Genomic DNA, 20,557 nt, shown 5'->3' on the forward strand with positions numbered 1-20,557 from the left:
AGGTTTGGTTTGTTTTGAGGACTGAGGAGCTGAAGGCACTGCCAGTAATAGCAGAACAATTAAATCGGAGATGCGTAAGAGGCCAGAATTAGAGGAGAGCAGATATCTTGGAGGGTTGTGGAGTTGGAGGAGTGAGAGGGAGGGTGAACAGCCAGCAGTCGTGGTCCACATCGGAACCAACGACATAGATAGAAAGAGGGATGTGGTCCTGCAGTCAGTATTTAGGGAGCTAGGTAAGAAATTAGCAAGCAGGACCTCAAAAGTAGTCATTTCCGGATTACTCCCAGTGCCATGCGCAAGTGAGTATAGAAATAGAAGGAGAAGACAGATGAATGCGTGGCTGGAAAGATGGTGCAGGAGGGAGGGTTTTAGATTCCTGGGACATTGGGACCTGCTCTGGGGGAGATGGGACATGTATAGACGGGACGGGTTGCACCTGAACAGAGCCGGGACTGAGTTCCTGGCAGGATGTTTTGCAAGTGCTGTTGGGGAAGGTTTAAACTAGTTTGGCAGGGTGATGGGGACCTGAGGGTAGACTCAGCTGGGACAAAATCAGAAATTACAATGGAAGGCAGAAAATGAATGGACGAGTCTGGAAGACAGAGGAAACGAGGGTTAGAAAAAAAAAGAGTTTGGCAGTGCTCAAGGGTATCTATTTCAATGTAAGGAGTATAGCAAATAAAGCAGATGAGCTGAGGGAACAGATGGTCATGTGGTAGTATGATATCATAGCTATTACAGAAACATGGTTTAAGGAGGGATAGGAATGGCAGCTCAATTTTCCTGGTTACAGGGTTTTCAGACGCGATAGGGAGGGGGATAAGAAAGGAGGCGGAGTGGCAATTTTGGTCAAGGAAACTATAACAGCTGTGAGGAGGGTTGATATGTTGGAAGGTTCATCAAATGAGGCCATATGGATTGAGCTAAGGAACAAAAAAGGGACGATCACACTGCTGGGAGTGTACTATAGACCCCCAAATGGTCAGAGGGAGATAGAAGAGCAGATATGTAGGCAAATCTCTGAGAAGAGCAACAACAATAGGGCAGTAATAGTAGGAGATTTCAACTACCCCAATATTAACTGGGATAGTTTTAATGTGAAAGGAATTGAGGGAGCAGAATTCTTGAGGTGCATTCAGGAGAACGTTTTTCTTCAACAAGAGAGGGCTCAGTTTTAGACAGTTTTAGGAAATGAAGATGGGCAGGTGGAAGGAGTGGCAGTGGGAGAGCATTTTGATGGTAGTGATCATAATTCAGTCAGTTTTAGCATAATTATGGAAAAGGACAGAGATAGAACAGGAGTTCGAGTTCTCAATTGGCGCAAGGCCAATTTTACTAAACTGAGGAGTGATTTAGCGAAAGTGGACTGGAAACAGCGACTTGAAGGTAAATCATTGTCAGAACAGTGGGAGGCAACAAAGGGGAGATTCAAGGGATTCAGAGTAAACATGTTCCCACAAAGAAAAAGGGTGAGACGACCAAATCTAAAGCCCCATGGATGTCAAAGAGCCCACAGGGTAAGATAAGGCAGAAAAGGAAAGCTTATGTCCGACACCGAGAACTCAATACTACAGAAAACTGAGAGTATAGAAAGTGGAGGGGTGAAATCAAAGAGAAAATTAGGAAAGCAAAGAGAGGGCATGAAAGAATATTGGCAAGCAAAATCAAGGTGAACCCAAAGATGTTTTATCAATACATTAAGAGCAAGAGGATAACTAAGGAGAGAGTAGGGCCCATAAAAGACCATAAAGGTAACCTATGTGTAGGGGTGGAAGATGTTGATATTGTTCTTGGAGGTCAAGTCATTAAACACATTCAAGAAGGAATTAGATATATTTCTTAATGCCAAAGGGATCAAGGGATATGGGGAGAAAGCGGGAACAGGGTACTGAATTAGACGATCAGCCATGATCTTTTTTGAATGGCAGAGCAGGACCGAAGGGCCGAATGGCCTACTCCTGCTCCTATTTTCTATATTTCTATATGTTAATGAATACTTTGCGTCTGTCTTCACAAAAGAGGGGGACAATGCAGATAATGTAGTTAAGGAGGAGGAGTGTGAAGTATTGGATGTGATAAACATAGGGAGAGAGGAAATATTAATGGGATTAGCATCCTTGAAAGTTGATAAATCACCAAGCCTGGATGAAATGTACCCCAGACTGTTAAAAGAAGCAAGAGAGGAAATAATGGAAGGTCTGACCATCATTTTCCAGTCCTCACTGGATACAGGTGTGGTGCCGGAGGATTGGAGATCTGCGAAAGTTGTACCTCTGTTTAAAAAGGGAGCGTAGGATAGACAAAATAATTACAGCCCAGTCAGTCTAATCTCAGTAGTGGGAAAATTACTGGAATCTATTCTGAGAGACAGGAAAACTGTCACTTAGAAAGGCACAGGTTAATCAACTTGATCAAATTTTTTGAAGAAGCAACAAGGAAGATAGATGAGGGTAGAGCAGTTGATGTGGTCTACATGGATTTTAGCAAGGCTTTTGACAAGGTCCCACATGGCAGACTGGTTAAAAAAATAAAATCCCATGCGATCCAGGGAAATGCAGCAAGGTGGATACAAAATAGGCTCAGAGGCAGGAAACAAAGGGTAATTGTTGACGGGTGTTTTAGCGACTGGAGGGCTGTTTCCAATGGTGTTCCGCAGGGCTCAGTACTGGGTCCCCTGCTTTCTGTGGTTTATATTAACGATTTGGATGTAAATGTAGAGGGCATGATCAAAAAGTTTGCAGACGACACAAAGATTGGCCGTGTGATAGATAGCGAGGAGGATAGCTGTAGGCTGCAGGAAGATATTGATGGTCTGGACAGATAGGCAGAAAAGTGACAAATGGAATTCAACTTGGAGAAGTGTGAGGTGATGCATCTGGGGAGGTCAAACAAGGCAAAGGAATACACAATTAGTGGGAAAATACTGAGAAGTGTAGAGGAAGTGAGGAACCTTGGAGTGAATGTCCACAGATCCCTGAAGATAGCAGGACAGGTTTATAAGGTGGTTAAGAAGGCATATGGAATCTTTTCTTTATTAGCTGAGGTATAGAATATAAGAGCAGGGAGGTCATGCTGAAACTGGATAACCCAATGGTTAGGCCACAACTTGAGTACTGCGTGCAGTTCTGGTCACCTCATTACAGAAAGGATGTAATTGCACTAGAGAGGATACAGAGGAGATTTACGAGGGTGTTGCAGGACTGGAAAAATGCAGCTATGAGGAAAGATTGGATAGGCTGGGGTTCTTCTCCTTGGAACAGAGAAGGGTGAGGGGCGATCTCATAGAAATGTACAAGATTTTGAGGGGCCTGGATAGAGTGGAGGTGAAGGGTCTATTCACCTGAGCAGAGAGGTCAGTGATGAGATTTAAAGTGATTGGTAGAAAAATTAGAGGGGAGATGAGGAAAAACCTTTTCACCCAGAGGGTGATGATGGTTTGAAACTCACTGCCTGAAAGGGTAGTTGAGGCAGAAACCCTCAACTCATTCAAAAGGAGTCTGGATATGCACCTCAAATGCCCTAATCATCAGGGCTACGGTCCAAATGCTGGAAGGTGGGACTGGAATGGGTGGATTGTTTTTCAGCCAGCACAGACACGATGGGCCAAGTGGCCTCTTTCCGTGCCTTAAATTTTCGATGATTCTATGAGGCCATGTATGTATTTCAAAACAAGGATGAGAGTTCTAAAATCAAGACATTGCTTGATCGGGAGCCAATGTAGGTCAGTGAGCACAGGGGTGATAGGGGAACTGGACTTGGTGTGAGTTAATGTAGGTCAGTGAGCACAGGGGTGATAGAGGAATGGGACTTGGTGTGTGTTAATGTAGGTGAGTGAGCACAGGGGTGATAGGGGAACGGGACTTGGTGTGAGTTAATGTAGGTCAGTGAGCACAGGGGTGATAGGGGAACGGGACTTGGTGTGAGTTAATGTAGGTCAGTGAGTACAGGGGTGATAGGGGAACGGGACTTGGTGTGAGTTAATGTAGGTCAGTGAGCACAGGGGTGATAGGGGAACGGGACTTGGTGTGAGTTAATGTAGGTCAGTGAGCACAGGGGTGATAGGGAATGAGACTTGGTGTGTGTTAATGTAGGTCAGTGAGTACAGAGGGTGATAGGAGAATGGGACTTGGTGTGAGTTAATGTAGGTCAGTGAGTACAGGGGGTGATAGACGAAAGGGACTTGGTGTGAGTTAAGACACGGACAGCAGAGTTTTGGATGACCTCAAGTTTACGGAGAGTAGAATGTGGGAGACCAGCCAGAAGTGCATTGCAATAGTCAAGTCTAGAGATAACGAAGGCGTGGATGAAGGTTTCAGCAGCAGATCAGCTGAGACAGGGGGGCGAGTTTGGGCAATATTACCAAGGTGGAAATAAATGGTTTTAGTGATGGCACAAAAATGTGGCCAGAGTCAGATATGACACCAAGGTTGTGTAAGGTCTAGTTTCGCCTTAGACAGTTCCCAGGGAGAGGGATGGAGTCGATGACTGGGAAAGAGATTTCATGGTGGGGACTGGTGACAATGACCCAATATTTAGTTTGAAGGAATTTCTGCTGATCCAGTACTGGATGTTGGACAAAAGTTGAAGAGTTTGAGATTCAGACAGTCCCAGGGATGGGGAACTTTGAATACTGGAGTGAGCCATGACAGGGATACCTGCTGCTGATGAATGTGGGTGCCCCTCCATTGGAAAGGTGCAGCCTTGCCAGCAGCCCACTTTAGGAGAAGGTACCCTTGTAGTTAAGAACCAATAGCAAGGCAATGGGAAACTATCTGAGTAACTCTCTAACCAGTGAGTGGCTCAAGAATCTGGTCTGTGAGACTTGAGCTGGGACGAACACAACAGACAAAAATTGGTCAGAATGCTTAAAGCTGTCCCTTCACAGACACCCATGAGCCTGTTTCAGCTTTTTGCAGTTTTACACCATCTTTCCACATAGTTTAGCTCACCTTGAACTCAATGGTTATCTGAAATTTCTGGTAGGAATTCTTGAGAGGCTCAAAGGTGAGGTAGGAGTAACCGTAGAATTTTGGGTATTGAGTAGAGATCTCTGAGGACGAGAAAGGAACGAGCATGTATTAGTTACACCAACAGCACTGCAGACAACCCAGCCATCAAACATCAGATCATTTCACGTGATTTACTTCATTCCTGTTATCAGAATTTTGGACCCTAGGTGAAGCAACAAGACCTCATAAACCCAATGGTGCGAGAAAGCAATTAGATGATAAGTCACTGATTGACACCAAGATTGGGATTTCAAAGCCGGCAGACTGTGAGAGGAAGAGATAACTGAGGAGGCAAGGAGGAGAGGAGGTGAGGAGGTGAGGAAATGAGGAGGTGAGGAAATGAGGAGGTGAGGAGGTGAGGAAATGAGGAGGTGAGAAGGTGAGAAAATAAAGAGGTGAGGAGGTCCACAGTTGGTGCTGAATGAGTCAGGAGATAGGATGATGAGACTTGACTGAAAATGAACAAAGCAGGAAGAGAGGTAAGAAGCAATATCTGAAGCGTTAAGGAACAGGACTGTGCAAAATTCCAGGCTGAGACTCCACTGCAAGACTGAGGGAGTGCTGCACTGTCGGAGATGCCGATGAGAACTAAACTGAGATCCTGCTTACTCTCTCAGGTGGAGGTAAAAGAGTCGATGGCTGCTACTTTGAAGAATAGCAAGGGAGTTCTCCCCGATGACCGGGCCGATATTTATCTCTCAATCAACATCATTAAAAAAACAGATTACCTGCTCATTACCTCATTGCTGTTTGTGGGATCTTCCTCTGCACTAATGGCTGCCGTGTTTTCTACATTATAGCAGTGACTACACTTCATTCACATACGAAATTGGCTGTAAAGTACTTTGGGACATCCCGAGGTCATGAAAGGTGCTATATAAATGCAATACTAGCCAGATGTTAACGGTGAGGCGTTGGCCCCGACCGCCAGCTGGGAAGCTGGGGAAAGCCCACCTCCACCAGGCCTGGAAACCACACTGCTATTTTGTGTGGCCCAGGCCCTTAATTGGCTTCAGCCGGGGCTTCCGTCCCTCTGAGGCAGGAAGTCCTGCCTCCAAGAGCTGCCAGCCAATCAGCTCCTCAGTCCCAGCAGCATCATCGGCAGCGGTCGCCACTTCTGGGATTGCACGCAGCAAGAAGTGGACAATGGACGTCAGCCTCGGAACCGTTAAGTGGGGGTTGGGCCTCACTGGGAACAATCGGCTAGGCCCAGTGGTGAGGATGGGGGTGTCGGTGTCTAGGGTGAGGGGCTTGGAAGGTAGCAAATGTTACCTCCATATTTAAGAAGGGAGGGAGAGAGAAAACAAGGAATTACAGACCTGTTAGCCTGACATCAGTCATTGGGAAAATGCTAGAATCTATTCTAAAGGATGTGATAAATGGACACTTGGATAATAATGATCTGATTGGACATAGTCAACATGGAGTTATGAATGGGGAATCATGTTTGACGAATCTGTTGGAGTTTTTAGAGGATGTTACATGCAGAATTGATAAAGGGGAGTTGATGGATGTAGTACACTTGGATTTTCAGAAGGCTTTTGATAAAGTCCCCCACAGGAGGCCTCAATTGGCCTGGGGCGGGCGGGCTGTTTGTCACCTTCTCTGCCACTGGTAAAGTAGCAGTGGGGACGGTTAGGCGACAGGCATGGCAGCTCTTGCCTTCCACTTGGTTTTACCCCACCTCCCAGTTTTATTCCAGAACTGAACTTGTCTGAATTGAACTGAACTGTTATGAAGCATCAGTAGGTGGCGCCAGAGCTCCAACTACCAAAGTAGCATTGAAGACAAACACCAAGCTTCAGAAAACTTCCAATTAATACATCCCATCAAACACTTCCACAGCACGTACAACACGGTTTAGATACAGAATAAAGACCCATCAACAAAAAAAAAACAGGGTTTATATACAGAGTAAAGCTCCCTCTACACTGTCCCATCAAACACTCCCAGGACAGTTACAGCACAGGGTTAGATACAGAGTAAAGCTCCCTCTACACTGTCCCATTAAACACTCCCAGGTCAAATCAAGAAAGGAAGTCTGGTGTTAATACAGCATCTTTCAGCTGTTCTTTGTCTATCCATCCAAGAGGGCAGATGGGGCCTCGGTTTAAAGTCTCAGCTGAAAGACAGCAAAGTGCAGCACTGCCTCGGTCCCAGCACTGGAGTGACAGCCCTGGACAGTGTGCTGTAAATCTGTACAGTGGGACTTGAATAGAGGACCTCCTAACTCAGGAGAGGAAGATCAGCTACCCAACCTAACTCAGGAACATCCATGGATGGTCACGGAACACTGGGATCTGCAGCTGGGAATGTCTCCACAGCTCAAACCCCCGGGAATCCACTGCATTATGGATGGTCTTAAAACTGATGAAAGTTTTTGATATGGTAGACGTACTGAAGATGTTTGGAGGGAAAGCGAAGTTGTAGAGCAACTAAAACTAGGGGCCATGAATATACAGTGGCTAATAAATCAAACAAAGAATTCAGCAGAAAGGTCTTTACCCAGAGAGAGGTGTGAATGTGGAAGTTGCTTGAGGAGAAGAACATAGATGCCTTTAAGGGGAAGCTAGATAAACAGTTAAGAGAGAAAGCAAGAGAAGATGCTGGTTGTGTTAGATGAAGAGAGGTGGGAGGAGGCTCATGTGCAGCATAAACACCGGTACACAAGAACATAAAAACACACAAGAAATAGGAGCAGGAGTTGATCATATGGCCCATCGAGCCTGCTCCGTCATTCAGTAGATCGTGGCTGATCTTAGGATTCAACTCCATTTTTCCTGCCTGCTCCCCATATCCCTTGCTTCCCTGAGAGACCAAAAATCTATCTATCCCAGCCTTAAATATATTCAATGATGGAGCATCCACAACCCTCTGGGGTAGAGAATTCCAAAGATTCACAACCCTTTGAGTGAAGTAATTTCTCCTCATCTCGGTGCTAAATGATCGGCCCCTTATTCTGAGACTGTGCCCCCGTGCTTTAGATTCCTCGACCAACGAAAACAATCTCCCAATGTCTACCCTTTCCAGCCCCGTCAGAATCCTGTCTGTTTCAATGAGATCACCTCTCATTCTTCTAAACTCCAGAGAATATAGGCCCAATTTACTCAGCCTCTCATCATAGGACAATTTACTTATCCCGGGCACCAATTTAGTGAACCTTCACTCTACTGCCTCCAATGTAAGTATATCCTTTCTTAAATGTGGAGACCAAAACGGCACACAGTACTCCAGACGTGGTCTCACCAAAACCCTGTACAATTGCAGCAACACTTCCTTACTCCTGTCCTCCAATCCCCTTGTAATAAAGCCCACATGGCATTTGCCTTCCTAATTGCTTGTTGTACCTGTGTGTTAACTTTCTGTGTTCCTTGTACAAGCACACCCAATTCTCTTTGAACATCAACACTTACAAGTTTCACACCTTTTAAAAAATATTCTGCTTTTCTATTCTTATGATCAAAGTAAATAACTTCACACTTCCCTACATTATTCTCCATTTGCCACCTTGTTGCCCACTCACTTAACCTGTCTATATCTCTTTGCATCCTCTCTGTGTCCTCCCCACAGCTTACCTTTCCACCTACCTTTGTATCATCAAACTCAGATACATTACTCTCTGTCTCTTCATCTAAGTCATTAATATTGAGTGTAAATAGCTGAGGACCCGGCACTGATCCTTGTGGAACCCCACTATTCACTGCCTGCCCACTTGAAAATGCCCCATTTATGCCTACTCTCTGCTTCCTGTCTGTTAACCAACCCTCTATCCATTTTAATATATTACTCCCAACTTCGTGAGCCCTTATCTTGTCTATTAACCTTTGTGAATGCCTTTCGGAAATCCAGGTATACTACATCTACTGGTTCCCCTTTATCTACCTCACTAATCACACCCTCAAAAAACTCTAATAAATTTGTCAAACATGATTTCCCTTTAGTAAAACTATGTTGATTTGTTCTAATCATACTGTACTTCTCTAAGTGCATTGTTAAGACTTCCTTTATAATACATTCCAGCATGTTCCCAACAATGATGTTAGGTGAATATAAAAACTAAATACTGAGGATGCTGAAAATCTGAAATAAAGACAGAAAGTGCTGTAAATACTCAGCAGGTCTGGCAGCATCTGTGGAGAGAGAAGCAAAGTTAATGTTTCAGGTCTGTGACCTTTCAACAGAACTGGAAAGGTTAGAAAAGAATTAGGTTTTAAGCAAGTGAAGGTGGTGGGGGGCAGGATTGGTGAGAAAGAGAACAAAAGGGCAGGTGTGTGATAGGGCAGAGGGCAGGAGAGAATAAATAACAAAGCTGTCCTGGGACTGATGTTAGGCTAATTGGCCTGTATTGCACTGTTTTCTCTCTCCCTCCTTTCTTGAAAGATGGTAAAACATTTGCCAATTTCCAATCTGATGGGACCATTCCACAATCTAAGGAATTTTGGAAAATCATAGCTAACACGTTCGCTATCTCTGCAGCTATTTCTTTCAGAACCCTAGGCTGTAGGCCATCAGGCCCCCGGAATTTGCCGGATTTTAGTTCCTTAAGTTTCTCCAGTACTTTTTCTCTGCTGATATGAATTTCCTTAATTTCCTCACTCTTTTTAGCCCCGAAGTTACTGTCTATTTCTGGTATGAAACTTGTTTCTTCTACTGTGAAGGCAGACACAAAATATTTGTTCAATGCCTCTGCCATTTCCTCTGTCCCCATGATAATTTCTCCTGTCTCTGCTTCTAAGGGATCAATGTTTACTTTAGCTACTCTCTTCCTTTATATATACCTATAAAAGCTCTTACAATCTGCTGTTTTTAATATTACTGGCTAGTTTACTCTCATATGCTTTTTTTTTCTCTTTTCTTAACTTTTTGGTGGCCCTTTGCCGCTTTCTAAAACGCTCCTAATCCTCAGACTTGCTACTCTTTGCAACATTGTAAGCCTTTTCTTTTAATCGAACACTATTCTCAACTTACTGAGTGAGCCACGGATGGATCTTTCTTGATGAGTTTTTGTTTTTCAATTAAAGGTATTTTTGGTGAACATTTTGAATTGTTTCTTTAAAGGTTTACCACTGTTCATTTACTGCCATACCTTTTAGTCCATTTACCCAATTTACCTTTGCCAGTTCTCGCCTCATACCTATAGTAATTGACTTTGTTTAAGTTTAAAATTCTTGTTTGCGATTGGTGTATGTCAATTTCAAATTTAACATGGAATTCAATGGTATTATGATCACTATTTCCCAGTGGATTTTTTACTATGACATTATTAATTAACCCTGCTTCATTACACAATACTAGATCTAAGATAGCTTTCTAACTAGTTGGTTCCATAACAGACTAGTTGGGTTGAATGGGCTGTTTCTGTGCTGTAAATTCTATAAATCCTATGTAAATCTATGTAGTTCTATGTAATTCAATATTGTCTGTGCAATTTTATGTAAATCTATGCAATTCCATATAAATTCAATGTAAATTCTATGAAAAATTATGTAAATCAATGTAAATTCTATGTAAATCTGTAGATATCTATGTAAATGATATATAAATCGACATAAATTACATGCAGATTGTGTTCCCCTCACCTTTGCTGCACCTCTCACCAGCTTTTCCCAAGTTGCAGTGGCACCTGGACCCTCCGCTCTCGTAGTCACTCATACAGAAGCTGTCGCCCGGACAGATGGCCTCTTCACAAGGGAGATCCAGGACTTGCCCGGCCACCATGCGGGAATGGGGAGAGAGGGTGGGGGCCGGAATTGTGGGAACATGGACAGGAGATGGTCTCCCCAGGGTGGTAATGGGATCTGGTTGGAGCCGAGACTCAACCTGGAACTTTCTGTTTCTTCCCTTGAGGACGGAGGGTGACTGAAGCTACAGAGAGAAAGAGGGAAAGGCATGAGTTTGTAGGATTGGTCTCGACAGTTGAGGTGCCCTGCATGGGGTAATCCACAGCACAAATTACACACCTCAAAGGTTTCCAACTCCGGTTCAGCACATTCCTGGAGATTTCATCACATGACCTCCGGCCTCCTACTGCACCACCCGGTCAAACAGCCTTTATCACCCACCTCCAATAGTTTTATAACAAATAAACTTAAGTCTTCAGAAAAAGGGAAGAAAATTTCAATTGTTTTAATGTCCGTATGAGTTCTATCCCGGCGTTCCTCACAGCTGTGTCCAGGAGATTAATCCTTACCTCTTGGAGAGCTGGCAACCCTGACTTAGTAAGACTCTACATTGGTGGCACCAAACAGCAACAACAATAACCTGCATCTATATAGTGCCTTTAACCATAGTAAAACGTCCCAAAGTGCTTCAAAGGAGTGTTACCAAACAAAATTTGACACTGAGCCCATAAGGAGATATTAGGTCAGATGACCAAAAGCTTAAGTCAAAGAGGTTGGTTTTAAGGAGTCTTTTAATGGAAGAGAGAGGTAGAGAGGCAGAGAGGTTTAGGGAGGGCATTCCAGAGCTTGGGGCCTAGGCAGCTGAAGGTGCGGCCACTAATGGTGGAGCGATTAAAATCAGGAATGCGTAAAAGGCCAGAATTAGAGGAGTGTAGATATCTCCAAGGGTTGTGGGGCTGGAGGAGATTACAGAGATAGGGAGGGACAAGGCTATGGAGGGATTTGAAAACAAGAATGAGAATTTTAAAATCAAGTCATTGTTTAACCAGGAGCCAGGGATCAGCAAGCACGGGGGTGATAGGGGAACAGGACTTAGTGCAGGTTAGAATGAGCTAAGTTTACAGAGGTGCAAGGTGGGAAGTCAGCCAGGAGTACACTGGAATAGTCAACTCTGGAGATAACAAAGGTATGGATGAGGGTTTCAACAGCAGATGGGGGCTGAGACAGGGATGGAAATGGGTGGTCTTAGTGTTGGAGCAGATATGCGATCGGAAGATCAGCTCAGGGTCAGATTGGACACCAAGCTTGAGAACAGTCTGGGTCAGCCTCATATAGTCGCTCAGAGAGGGATGGAGTTGGTTGCTGGGGAACAGAGTTCGGAGCAGGAACTGAAGTCAATTCTTTTCATTGAGAACTGTCAGCGTGACATCAGCCGCCTTAATTACTCTGCCCCCCTCACTCACTCTAACCTCTCTCCCTCTGAACTTGCTGCACTCCATTCTCTCAGGTCTAACCCTGACATTGTGATCAAACCTGCAGACAAGGGTAGTGCTGTTGTTGTCTGGCGCACCGACCTCTACCTTGCAGAGGCTGAGTGCGAACTCTCAGACACTTCTTCCTGGACCATGACCCCACCACCGAACATCAAGCTACTGTCCACAGGACTGTCACTGACCTCACCTCCTCTGGAGATCTTCTCTTTACAGTTTCCCCCCTCATAGTCCCGTAACCCCGAATAGCCCGCTTCTAACTCCTATCCAAAATCCACAAACTGTCCTGGTAGACCTATTGTGTCAGCCTGCTCCTGCCCCACTGAACTTATTTCTTCCCATCTTGACACTATCTTTTCTCCCCCGGTCCAGTCTCTTCCCACCTACATCCGTGACTCTTCTGATGACCTGCGTCATTTTGACAATTTCCAGTTTCCTAGCCATAACCACCTTCTCTCCACTATGGACGTCCAATCACTCCACATCTCCATCCCCCACCAGGACAGTTTGAGGGCTCTCTGCTTCGTCCTTGAACAGAGGCACAACCAGTCCCCATCCACCACCACCCTCCTCCGCCTGGCTGAACTTGTTCTCACATTGAACAACATCTCCTTTAACTCTACTCACTTCCTCCAAATAAAAGGTGTTGCTATGGGTACCCGCATGGATCCTAGTTATGCCTGTCTTTTTGTTGGGTATTTCGAACATTCCTTGTTCCAGTCCTACTCAGGCCCCCTCCCCCAACTCTTTTTCCGGTACATTGATGACTGTATCAGTGCCGTTTTCTGCTCCCGCCCCGAACTGGAAAACTTCATCAACTTTGCTTCCAATTTCTACCCTTCTCTCACCTTTACATGGTCAATTTCCGACACTTCCCTTCCCTTCCTCGACTTCTCTGTCTCCATCTCTGGGGATAGGCTGTCCACTAATATCCATTATAAGCCCACTGAGTCCCAGGGCTACCTCGACTACACTTCTTCACACCCTGCCTCCTGTAAGGACTCCATTCCATTCTCCCAGTTTCTCCATCTCCAACGCATCTGCTCTGATGATGCTACCTTCCATGACGGCGCTTCTGATATGACCTCCTTTTTCCTCAATCGAGGATTTCCCCCCACTGTGGTTGACAGGGCCCTCAACCGTGTCCGACCCATTCCCCGCACCTCTACCCTCACCCCTCCCCCTCCCTCCCAGAACCGCGACAGGGTTCCCCTTGTCCTCACTTTCCACCCCACCAGCCTCCACATCCAAAGAATCATCCTCCGCCACTTCCGCCACCTCCAGCGTGATGCCACTACCAAATGCATCTTCCCCTCCCTTCCCCTGTCAGCATTCCGAAGGGATCGTTCCCTCCATGACACCCTGGTCCATTCCTCCATTACCCCCGAACCTTGTCCCCTTCCCACAGCACCTTCCCATGCAATCACAGGAGGTGTAATACCTGCCTATTTACCTCCTCTCTCCCCAAACACATCTTTCATGTGAAGCAGCGATTTACTTGCACTTCTTTCAATGTCGTATACTGTATTCGCTGCTCACAGTGTGGTCTCCTCTACACTGGGGAGACCAAATGCAGGCTGGGTGACTGCTTTGCAGAACACCTCTGCTCAGTCCGCAGTCGCAAAAGTAAAACTGGAAAGGTAGCCAAACCATGGCTTACAAGGGAAATTAGAGATAGCATTAGATCCAAGCAAGAGGCATATACATTTGTCAGGAAAAACAACAGACCTGAGGATTGAGAGCAGTTTAGAATTCAGCAAAGGAGGACCAAGGGATTGATTAAGAAGTGGAAAATAGAGTGTGAGAGCAAGCTTGTGGGAAACATAAAAACTGACTGTAAAAGTTTCTATAGGTATGTGAAGAGAAAAAGATTGCTGAAGACAAATGTAGGTCCCTCACAGTCAGAAACAGGAGAATTTATTATGGGGAATAAAGAAATGGCTGACCAACTAAATGTATACTTTGGTTCTGTCTTCACAAAGGAGAACACAAATATCATACCAGAAATGTTGGGGAACACGGGGCTTAGTGAGAGAGAGGAACTGAAAGAAATCAGTATTAGTAGAGAAATGGTGTTGGGGAAATTGATGGGATTGAAGGCCGATAAGTCCCCAGGGCCTGATGGTATGCATCCCAGAGTACTTAAGGAAGTGGGCCTAGCAATAATGGATGCATTGGTGGTCATCTTCCAAGATTCTATAGACTCTGGAACAGTTCCTGCAGATTGGAGGGTAGCAAATGTAACCCCACTATTTAAAAAGGGAGGTAGAAAGAAAGCAGGCAATTATAGGCCAGTCAGCCTGACGTTGGTAGTGGGGAAAATTCTAGAGTCCATTATCAAAGATTTTATAGCAGAGCACTTAGAAAACAGTGGTAGAATCGGGCAGAGTCAGCATGGATTTCCGAAAGGGAAATCATGCTTGACAAATCTACTAGAATTCTTCGAAGATGTAACCAGTAGAGTTGATGAGGGGCAGCCAGTGGATGTGGTTTATTTGGACTTTCAGAAGTTTTTCGCCAAAGTCCCACATAAGAGACTAGCATGTAAAATTAAAGTGCATGGGATTGGGGGTAGTGTATTGCGATGGATAGAAAATTGGTTGGCGGACAGGAAACAAAGAGTAGGGATAAATGACTCTTTTTCCGAATGGCAGGCAGTGACTAGTGGGGTACCGCAGGGATCAGTGCTAGGACCCCAGCTAGTCACAATATATATTAACGATTTAGATGATTTGCAGATGACACAAAACTGGGTGGGAGGGTGAGTTGTGAGGAGGATGCAGAGAGGCTTCAGGGTGATTTGGACAAGTTGAGTAAGTGGGCTAATGCATGGCAGATGCAATATAATGTGGATAAATGTGAGGTTATCCACTTTGGTAGCAAAAACAGCAAGGCAGATTATTATCTGAATGGCTATTAACAGAGAGGGGAATATGTAGCGAGACTGGGTGTTCTCGTACGCCTGTCACTGAAGGTAAGCATGCAGGTGCAACAGGCGGCAAAAAAGGCAAATGGTATGTTGGCCTTTATAGCGAGAGGATTCGAGTACAGGAGCAGGGATATCTTGCTGCAAATATACAGGGCCTTGGTGAGGCCACACCTGGAATATTGTGTGCAGTTTGGGTCTCCTTATCTGAGGAAGGATGCTCTTGCTATAGAGGGAGTGCAGTGAAGGTTTACCAGACTGATTGCTGGGATGGCAGGACTGACGTATGAGGAGAGATTAAGTCAGTTAGGATTATATTCACTGGAGTTCAGAAGAGTGAGGGGGGAATCTCATAGAAACCTAAAAAATTCTAACAGGACTTGACAGGGTAGATGCAGGAAGGATGTTCCCGATGGTGGAGGAGTCCAGAACCAGGGGTCATAGTCTAAGGAATACGGGGTAAACTTTTCAGGACTGAGATGAGGAGAAATTTCTTCACTCAGAGAGTGGTGAGCCTGTGGAATTCGCTACCACAGAAAGCAGTTGAGGCCAAAACATTGTATGTTTTCAAGAAGGAGTTAGATATAACTCTTGTGTCTTAAGGGATCAAAGGGTATGGGGCGAAAGCAGGAACAGGTTACTGAGTTGGATGATCGGCCATGATCATAATGAATGGCGGAGCAGGCTTGAAGGGCTGAATGGCCTTCTCCTGCTCCTATTTTCTATGTTTCTAAGCATGACTCCGAGCTTCCGGTTGCTTGCCATTTTAATTCCCCATCCTGCTCCCATGCCCACATTTCTGTCCTCAGCCTGCTGCAGTGTTCCAGTGAAGCTCAACACAAGCTCAAGGAGCAGCTCCTCATCTTCCAATTAGACGCTCCGCAGCCTTCTGGACTTAACATCGAGTCCAACAATTTCAGAGCCTTTTTTTTTATTTTGTTTTGTTTTATTTCACTTTTTTTTTTAACTATGTACCAGACTTAAACTTGTTTTTTATATTTGTACTTTTGGACTGAGCTGCTCCTTATTCTGCCATTAACACTCTCTCTGGGCTAATGCTTTATGTTTTATGTTTTACAACTATGAACACTTCCTTTCACTTCCTTACTTCGGTTGTGGGTAAAATGTTGGAAAAGGTTATAAGAGATAGGATTTATAATCATCTTGAAAAGAATAAGTTCATTTGCGATAGTCAGCACGGTTTTGTGAAAGGTAGGTCGTGCCTCACAAACGTTATTGAGTTTTTCGAGAAGGTGACCAAACAGGTGGATGAGGGTAAAGCCGTTGATGTGGTGTATATGGATTTCAGTAAGGCGTTTGATAAGGTTCCCCACGGTAGGCTATTGCAGAAAATACAGAAGTATGGGGTTGAAGGTGATTTAGAGCTTTGGATCAGAAATTGGCTAGCTGAAAGAAGACAGAGGGTGGTGGTTGATGGCAAATGTTCATCCTGGAGTTTAGTTACTAGTGGTGTACCGCAAGGTTCTGTTTTGGGGCCACTGCTGTTTGTCATTTTTATAAATGACCTGGATGAGGGTGTAGAAGGGTGGGTTAGTAAATTTGCGGATGACACGAAGGTCGGTGGAGTTGTGGATAGTGTCGAAGGGTGTTGTAGGGTACAGAGGGACATAGATAGGCTGCAGAGCTGGGCTGAGAGATGGCAAATGGAGTTTAATGCGGAGAAGTGTGAGGTGATTCACTTTGGAAGGAGTAACAGCAATGCAGAGTACTGGGCTAATGGGAAGATTCTTGGTAGTGTAGATGAGCAGAGAGATCTTGGTGTCCAGGTACATAAATCCCTGAAAGTTGCTACCCAGGTTAATAGGGCTGTTAAGAAGGCATATGGTGTGTTAGCTTTTATTAGTAGGGGGATCGAGTTTCGGAGCCACGAGGTCATGATGCAGCTGTACAAAACTCTGGTGAGGCCGCACCTTGAGTATTGCGTGCAGTTCTGGTCACCGCATTATAGGAAGGATGTGGAAGCTTTGGAAAGGGTGCAGAGGAGATTTACTAGGATGTTGCCTGGTATGGAAGGAAGGTCTTACGAGGAAAGGCTGAGGGACTTGGGGTTGTTTTCGTTAGAGAGAAGGAGGAGGAGAGGTGACTTAATAGAGACATACAAGATAATCAGAGGGTTAGATAGGGTGGATAGTGAGAGTCTTTTTCCTCGGATGATGATGGCAAACACGAGGGGACATAGCTTTAAGTTGAGGGGTGAAAGATATAGGACAGATGTCAGAGGTAGTTTCTTTACGCAGAGAGTAGTAGGGGCGTGGAACGCCCTGCCTGCAACAGTAGTAGACTCGCCAACTTTAAGGGCATTTAAGTGGTCATTGGATAGACATATGGATGAAAATGGAATAGTGTAGGTCAGATGGTCGGCGCAACATCGAGGGCCGAAGGGCCTGTACTGCGCTGTAATGTTCTAATGTTCAAATGTTCTAATTTGTTTCATGACATCTTTTTCATTTAATCTCTCCTGCCCTCTGTCCTATCGTACACCTTCCCTCCCTCCCCCCTTTCACTTGCTTAAAGCCTAATTCTTTTCAAACCTTTACCAGTTCTGATGAAAGGTCACTGACCTGAAACGTTAACTCTGTTTCTCTCTCCACAGATGCTGCCTGACCTGCTGAGTATTCTCAGCACTTTCTGTTTTTATTACTGAAGACAATGGATTCAGTCTTCCCAGTATTTAATTGGAGAAAATCTTTGCCCATCCAGTACGGGACGTTGGATAAGCAGTCTGATAATTTAGAGACAGTGGAGGGGTCAAAAGTGATGTTAGTGAGGTAGAGCTGGGGTCGTCAAATTAGATGTGAATTTGATGTGTTTTCAGATGATATTGTCAAGGGGCAGGATGTAGATGGAGCCCAAGGATAGATCCTTGGGGGCACCAGAGGTAACTGTGTGGGATTGGAAGGAGAAGCCATTGCACGTCATTCTCTGGCTACGATTAGATAGATAAGAATGGAACCAGGTTAGAGCAGTCCCACCCAGCTGGGCAATAGTGGAGAGGCATTGGAGGAGGATGGTGTGGTCAACCATGTCAAAGGTTGCAGACAGGTCGAGAAGGACATGATAAGAGCTGATTCGGTACTGTGGCGGGGCAGAAACCTAATTGGAGGGATTCAAACAGAGAGTTCCTGGAAAAATGGGAACAGGTTTGGGAGGTGACAACACGTTCAAGGACTTTGAAGAGGAAAGGGAGGCTGGAGATGGGATGTAGTTTTCAAGGACAGTGGAGTCAAGGGTTTTTTTTTGAAGAGAGGAGGTGCCGATCAGGGCAGATTTGAAGGGGAGGTGGACAGTGCTTGAGGGGAGAGAATTGGTAACAGTATCGGCTAACATGGGAACCAGAAGGGGAAGTTGGATGATCAGCAGTTTAGTGGAAATAGGGTCAATGGAGCAAGAGGTGGGCCTCATTGATAAGATGAGCTCAGAGAGGGCATGAGGGGCGATAGGAGACAAACTAAACAAAGACGTGAGATCAAGGATAGGCGGTGGCGGGGAGGTGGGGGGGGGTGGTCTTTAGAGGAAGTTTGGCCCAATGGGCTAGGGGAAGGGAGGGATGCATCAAAGGCAGCTGAACAATGGTCTTAATCTCAATAGTAAAGACGTTGATGAGCACCTCACCCGAGTTGTTGTACTGGAACACCTTATGTAGGGGTGCAGCAAGTTCTGGAGCACAGGTCTTCCATACTATTGCCGGAATATTGTCAGGGCCCATAGCCTTTGCAGTATCCAGTACCTTCAGTCGTTTCTTAATATCACGCGGAGTGAATTGAATTGGCTGAAATCTGGCATCTGTAATGCTGGGGACTTCAGGAGGAGGCAGAGATGGATCATCAACTCGGCACTTCTGGCTGATGATTGTTGCAAATGTTTCAGCCTTATCTTTTGCACTGATGTGCTGGGCTCCCTCATCATTGAGGATGGGGATATTTGTGGAGCCACCTCCTCCAGTTAGTTGTTTAATTGTCCACCATCATTCATGACTGGATGTGGCAGGACTGCAGAGCTTAGATCTGATCCGTTGGTTATGAGATCGCTTAGCTCTGTCTATCGCATGCCGCTTATGCAGTTTGGCACACAGCTAGTCCTGTGTTGTAGCTTCACCAGGTTGACACCTCATTTTGAGGTATGCCTGCTGCTGCTCCTGGCATGCCCTCCTGCACTCTTCATTGAACCAGGGTTGGTCTCCTGGCTTGATGGTAATGGTAGAGTGGGGGATATGCCAGGTCATGAGGTTACAGATTGTGTTTGAGTACAATTCTGCTGCTGCTGATGACCCACAGCGCCTCATGGATGTCCAGTTTTGCATTGCTAGATCTGTTTGAAATCTATCCCATTTAGCACGGTGATAGTGCCACACAACACGAAGGAGGGTATCCTCAATGTGAAGGTGAGACTTCGTCTCCACAAGGACTGTGCGGTGGTCACTCCTACCAATACTGTCATAGACAGATGCATCAGCGGCAGGCAGATTGGTGAGAACAAGGTCAAGTATGTTTTTCTCTCTTGTTGCTTCCCTCACTACCAGCCCAATACCCAGTCTAGCAGATATGTCCTTTAGGACGCGGCCAGCTCGGTCAGTAGTGGTGCTACCGAGCCACTCTTGGTGATGGAGATTGAAGTCCCCCACCCAGAGTCCATTCTATGCCCTTGCCACCCTCAGTGCTTCCTCCAAGTGCTGTTCAACATGGAGGAGTACTGACTCATCAGCAGAGGGAGGGCGGTAGGTGGTAATCAGTAGGAGGTTTCCTTGTGCATGTTTGACCTGATGCCATGAGACTTCATGGGGTTCAGAATCGATGTTGAGGACTCCCAGGGCAACTCACTCCCTACTGTATACCACTGTGCCGCCACCTCTGCTGGGTCTGTCCTGCCGGTGGGACAGGACGTACCCGGGGATGGTGATGGCAGTATCTGGGACATTGTCTGTAAGGTATGATTCTCTGAGTATGACTATGTCAGGCTGTTGCTTGACTAGTCTGTGGGACAGCTCTCCCAACTTTGGCACAAGCCCCCAGATGTTAGTAAGGAGGACTTTGGAGGGTCGACGGCTGGGTTTGTCGTTGTCGTTTCCGGTGCCTAGGTCGATGCCGGGTGGTCCATCCAGTTTCATTCCTGGGGGTTACCATTGACTTGAAATTTAACTGGACCAGCCATATAAATACTGTGGTTACAAGAGCAGGTCAGAGACTGGGAATCCTGAGGCGAGTAACTCACCTCCTGACTCCCCAAAGCCTCTCCACCATCTACAAGGCACAAGTCAGGAGTGTGATGGAATACTCTCCACTTGCCTGGATGAGTGCAGCTCCAACAACACTCAAGAAGCTTGACACCATCCCGGTTAAAGCAGCCCGCTTGATTGGCACCCCATCCACCATCTTCACCATTCACTCCCCCCACCACTGACACACAGTGGCAGCAGTGTGGATCATCTACAAGATGCACTGCAGCAACTCACCAAGGCTCGTTCAACAGCACCTTCCAAACCCACGACCTCTA

The 20,557-nt window shown here is 45.7% G+C and overlaps 1 protein-coding gene across 3 annotated transcripts in view; it reads right to left on the reverse strand.

Annotated features, from left to right (window-relative positions):
- LOC137368897 (pikachurin) overlaps positions 1–20,557 on the reverse strand; it is a 251,771-nt gene that overhangs the window by 128,785 nt on the left and 102,429 nt on the right. For all 3 annotated transcript variants that reach the window (XM_068029148.1, XM_068029149.1, XM_068029147.1), the window contains 2 exons: positions 10,589–10,874; positions 4,950–5,050 (listed from right to left, as the gene is read on the reverse strand). In XM_068029148.1, coding sequence (XP_067885249.1) covers positions 4,950–5,050; positions 10,589–10,874 — 387 coding nt within the window. The remainder of the gene's footprint in view (positions 1–4,949; positions 5,051–10,588; positions 10,875–20,557) is intronic.

This window comes from Heterodontus francisci, chromosome 4 (assembly GCF_036365525.1).
Source record: "Heterodontus francisci isolate sHetFra1 chromosome 4, sHetFra1.hap1, whole genome shotgun sequence".
Taxonomy (NCBI): Eukaryota; Metazoa; Chordata; class Chondrichthyes; order Heterodontiformes; family Heterodontidae; genus Heterodontus; species Heterodontus francisci.